At 43.1% G+C, this 5,452-nt stretch overlaps 1 protein-coding gene across 1 annotated transcript in view; it reads right to left on the bottom strand.

The window, feature by feature from the left end:
• LOC122547501 (alpha-tectorin-like) overlaps positions 1-2,262 on the bottom strand; it is a gene marked incomplete at its 5' end in the record, with an annotated part of 10,596 nt that extends 8,334 nt beyond the window's left edge. Inside the window, one exon of the mRNA XM_043686110.1 lies at positions 2,198-2,262. Coding sequence (XP_043542045.1) covers positions 2,198-2,262 — 65 coding nt within the window. The remainder of the gene's footprint in view (positions 1-2,197) is intronic.
• Between the last annotated feature and the right edge of the window lie 3,190 nt (positions 2,263-5,452).

Here is a 5,452-nt window from a genome sequence, read left to right as displayed (position 1 = left end):
ACAGGAGAATCGACGTTTCGGGCATAAGCCCTTCTTCAGCCCTTCCTGAAGAAGGGCTTATGCCCGAAACGTCGATTCTCCTGTTCCTTGAATGCTGCCTGACCTGCTGTGCTTTTCCAGCAACACATTTTCAGCTCTGATCTCCAGCATCTGCAGTCCTCACTTTCTCCTAGGTCAACATAGAGACCTAGACGGGACACTCTCAGAATCAGAGACTGAATTAACAAGTTCAATGATGCAGTTCATAGTGGTTTGTGGACTGAATATCTGGATTCAGGCTCTCAGAAGGAACTATAACAGTGGCATGCAGTGCAGAGTGCATGAAAAGAACAGTATTACAGTCATATATGTTACAGAAATAAATGAATAGTAAGACTTACCAGGGACACCAATGATAGCCAGGAGAGGATAATAAAAATATTGAATAATCGTAAGAGCATATTCGATCCGCCGTAATAATGGCATTCTATCATAATATGTAGAAAGGTACCAAACATGTCCAGATAAACTCCGATCCATTGTTATAACATTGCACTCTATTGTTTCTAGATTCTTATCCATTATTGGAACATTCCAGGCTCACATTTTCAGATTCTGATCTCTCCTCCCCCTCACATCCTGTAGCTGCTCAGTACATACTATAGATAACACATTGCCAGGGCCCATTTATCATTCAAAGTTGCAAAACCTCCAGTAGGTTAATTAGAATCCATAGAGACTGATGTTAATTACAGTTACCGAACCAAACAGATTCAATTAACCCCTTTCTTACCTCACTTTTCATATCACAATAAAAGGGAACATTTACTCGGTCCAAATGGAATGAATAATAATGCTGAGGCATAGACCATAAATCTTTTAATCATTCTTCCTTATATGTAGGAGTAGTGCCAGAACACTACTCCTAAAGTGACAGACCAGCTACAGAAAATGGCGGCTGGGAAAATTTCTAGCGACCACAAACCAGGATAACAATATTTATTGCTCATAAGGTAATGGAGCTCCTATTTTTAATCCTGTAGTTAAATGCTTTCAGAACTTTGAGATATCGTTCAAAGAATTGAAACTGCTCAGGAACAGGGGCAGCAATCCGGTCCCCATGTGACTGCTACAAAAGGATAGGAGTTGACCATTCAGCTCACTCTAGCCTACTACCACTTGAAGAGGTGTAAAGCCAGAATGTTGGTACATTTTGCAAAGGGGTTGACCGTTAATGTAGCTGCATGAGGTCTCACTGAGAGGACACCTGCAGTACATAGCCTTGCTTGAGTTTCTGTAATTGAAAAGGGATGGATCTCCGTAAAGTACCATTTAAGAAGGGCTCATAGGATCCAGAGTTTTCTGTGTCATTTAATGTCTCAAGCTTGTTACAAAGGGACAGGAGGAAGCCATTCAACCTTTACAGCTTGTTAAAATTAGAATGTCCTTTATTAGAAAATCCTTTATTGTCACATGTACTCCAAATACACCAGTACAGGAGTACAATGAAAAGTTTACAATGTCATTCCTGCATGGAACCATCTGAGATATAAAATACCTAGGCACAACTCTTACATCGAAAAGAGGACTAGAAAAGGAGAGTAGTTGCATTATTTTACAGTGATTCATAGTATTAGTTAGAAATATGACTGTTAAAAAGATAGACATTGCAGTCAGATAAGCAAAATCTGATTTCGAGAACATTCCCACACACTCAATTGCATGATTGCAGAAGCAGGTCACTTATTTACAGTTCCCCCCTAACACGAAGGGTAAAAACATTGCCATTCTGAAAGATTCTCTCCCAGTTCCTTGAAGACAAGTAGCTTGGAAGTTTCTGCTATTTAGTGGAAATTATGGTCAAATCTCTGTCGTGAAGAAATGTAAGTGCAGGAAAATGCATTCATATCTTTAACTGTCTGAGGGAAGTTCCAAACAGTGTCTCCCCCTGACTGGAATGGGATGTCTTCCCTCGATATCTTAGCTTTTGTTCAATTAACTGACAACCAGCCACTCACAAATAATGTTGGTCATGGAATGTTCCAGGCGATGCCAGTTATAGAACATTCTGGAGAATGTCAATTATCGAATGGTACGGAGGATATAGATTATTGAATGTGACAGTCATAAATATCAACATCACATGGCCCTTAAGTCCATTAAGTCTGGTAAGACCAACTCCGCCTCACAGTGGGAACGTCTCCCCATCTCGACTTACTTGTCGCTTTGTAGACGAAAACAATAAGATTAAGCCAATACCTTGATCATTTGATGTCAGATCCTCTGTAATAATCAAAGAGATATCATTTCTTATTTGGAGATCTTCCCCCCCCAAAACCATTTCATTTTTGCTCAACACTGCTCAATGCAAAATGTTCCTGATATTCTATTCTTAATATTGGTCACTCTGCTGACATGTCTCTCTAATGTCATTGGATCATATCCATTTCCCTCAATGTATGCAGTGAATTCCTCAATTTCTTTTGAGAATACCACACACATTCAGGTAGCGATCCTTTCATTCAGGTTTTGAACATCATTCCCTGTTCCATTGTTGCTTTTATTTTGGCTGTTTAAAAAATAGTCTGAAATCATCATGTCCACAGAATCAGACCTGATGGGTAATGTACCATGAAGAGTTGAGAGTGCGGTGCTGGAAAACCACAACAGGTCAGGCAGCATCCGAGGAGCAGGAGAATTGACGTTTCAGGCAAAAGCCCTTCATCAGGAATGAAGTTTGTGAGCCGAGGGGGTGGACAGAGAAATGGGAGGGTGTGGGGTTACAGGGAAGATAGTTGACAGTGAGATAGACAGATGAAAGTGGGGGAGAAGATGATAGGTCAGAGAGGAGGGTGGAGCAGACAGGTGGGAAGGAAAATAGGTAGCACAGGTCATGAGGTCGGTGGCGAGTTGGAAGGTTGGATCTGGGGTAAGGTATGGGGAGGCGAAATGAGGAAACTGGGGAAATCCACATTGATGGTATGTGGTTGAAGGGTCCCGAGGCGGCAGATGAGGCTTTCTTCCTTCAGGCATCGGGTGGTTAGGATTTGGCGATGGAAAAGGCCCAGCACCTGCATGTCCTTGGCAGAGTGGGGGGGAGGGGGAGTTGAAGTGTTCAGCCACGGGAGTTGAAGTGTTCAGCCACGGGACGTTGGGGTTGGTTGGTGTCCTGGAGATGTTCTCTGAAGTGCTCTGTGAGTAGGGTCCTGTCTCCCCAATGTAGAGGAGACTGTATCGGGAGCAACAGACACAGTAAACGACGTGTGGAAGTGCAGGTGAAACTTTGATGGATGTGGAAGGCTCTTTTGGGGCCTTGAATGGGGGTGAGGGGGGAGGTGTGGGTGCAGGTTTTGAGGTTCCTGTGGTGGCAGGGGAAGGTGCTGGGAGAGGACGGTGGGTTGTTGGGGAGCGTGGACCTGACGGAGTCGTGGAAGGAATGGGTCTCTGGAATGCTGATAGGGGTGGGGAGGGAAATGCATCTCTGGTAGTGGGGTCCATTTGTAGGTGGCAGAAGTGGCAGAGGATGATGCAATTGTATCTGGAGGTTGGTGGAGTGAAAGGTGAGGGCCAGGAGGGTTCTGTCCTTGTTGGGATTGGAGGGATGGGGTTCAAGGGTATAGGCGAAGGAAGTGGAGGAAATGTGCTGGAGGACATCATGGAGCACATGGGAGGGGAAATTGCAGTCATTGAAGAAGGAGGCTGTCTAGAATGTTCTATGGTGGAATTGCTCCTCCTGGGAGCAGATGTGATGGGGCAAAGGAATTGGGAATAATGGATAGCATTTTTAGAGGAGGCAGGGTAGAAGGAGGTGTAGTCCACCAACCTCTGCGTCATTGGCAAACTTATGAACCAACCCTTCCCCTTTTTATATGAATCTGTCCAGAGATACTTTTTTGTTATATATTTCATCATGTCATTTAGGCAAACAAATTCAGATAGTTGATTTCTGATTGACATTGGTAAGAGTTTAACATTGTAGTGTGCTGTAATATGGAGAATAACAATAACAGTAGGAAGCTTTGGTCTGAGTGTTGTTTACCTGTCGCTTTTAACATTGTTTGAAATTTGCAGTGCTTATTTTTAAATGCCTGTTTTTGAATCCAGTATACAGATAACGTGTACGATGGTGAGAGGTGACCTAACAGAAGTTTATAAGATTGTGAGAGGGACCAATACGTTTGGCAGAGTACGTTTTGATTGGAAAGCAGCAAGTTAGAATTTGGTATTTGTGATGTGCTTGGGGGAGAGCATTGTTTGGTCCCTTAAAATGATTATGTGCATTTCCTATGCAGAGAAATTTAAAATGGATGTCTAAGAGCAGCAGCTTGAATATTTGCAAGTACACAGAAGGCACTTGGATTGAAACATTTGTATTGAAAAGCTGGTCAATTCACAGACCAAGAAGTAACTGTTCTACCAGGACAATAGGATTTTGAATTTATCCAATCAGTTTGAAACAGGTACTTAGATACCAAAAACCTCTTAAGTGTTTGTCTGATGGTTTTGACAAAATAGGACCAATTGTATTGTAAGAAATGTTGATGTATTAAAAGGGATATAAAATAAGGGAGCAGTTGGACAAAGACCCCAGAGCTAGCTGCCATCCATTATAGCCAATAGCCCTCAGCTCTCAATCGAGAATCGTTGGCTCTCACAGCCTTCTCTGTATCTTAAAGAAAGCACCATCTAAGTAACAATGGAACCAACGGCTCAGCTGGTTATTTCCTGTATTACAATTTCAATTTGTTAATAATAAATGTGCTCATTAAAAATTGCCAAGCAGCAGAGTGAACTATATTGTTGCTTGTCTTGGTGTTGAAAAAACAGAACTGAAGAGAAACAGACTCAGCCCCATTTTAAAATTCCCTACTGTGCAAACTCTGTTGCTCCTGCTAGTCTCTCGACTCTCTCTGCATATTTGTGCCTCTCATTCCCGTTGGCTATTTGGGGGTCTATGGTACAAACCCAATAATATCACAATCCTCTTCTCTTTTCTTAGCTCCACCCACAAAGCTTCACTGAATGATTCCTCAGTTATTTCATCTCTGACTACTTCTATGATGCTTAGTCACAAATGCAACACCTCCCCCTTTCCTCTAACTCTGTTCCCCTCAAAGTTCCTGTGCCCTGGCACATTCAGCTGACAGTCCTGTCACTCCCTTAGCCATGTTTCTGTAATGGCTATAATATCCCAGTCCCACAGAGGTATCCACGCCCTGAGTTCATCGACCTTACCTGTCAGCCCTCTTGCATTGAAATAGATGCAAGAGTGATTGTGCGTCAGGGGAAAAACAGTCAGTGGAGGGATCCCCTGTGGTCGTACCCCGGAAAAACATGTATACCGTTTTGGATACTGTTGAGGGGGATGACTTACCAGGGGTATGCAGTGGGGCCCAGGTCTCTGGCACAGAGCCAATCCCTGTTGCACAGAAGGGAAGGAGAGAAAGGAGGAGAGTGTTAGTCATTGGGAACT

Source organism: Chiloscyllium plagiosum, unplaced genomic scaffold (genome assembly GCF_004010195.1).
Source record: "Chiloscyllium plagiosum isolate BGI_BamShark_2017 unplaced genomic scaffold, ASM401019v2 scaf_13879, whole genome shotgun sequence".
Taxonomy (NCBI): Eukaryota; Metazoa; Chordata; class Chondrichthyes; order Orectolobiformes; family Hemiscylliidae; genus Chiloscyllium; species Chiloscyllium plagiosum.
This window is presented reverse-complemented; position numbering and strand designations above follow the sequence as displayed.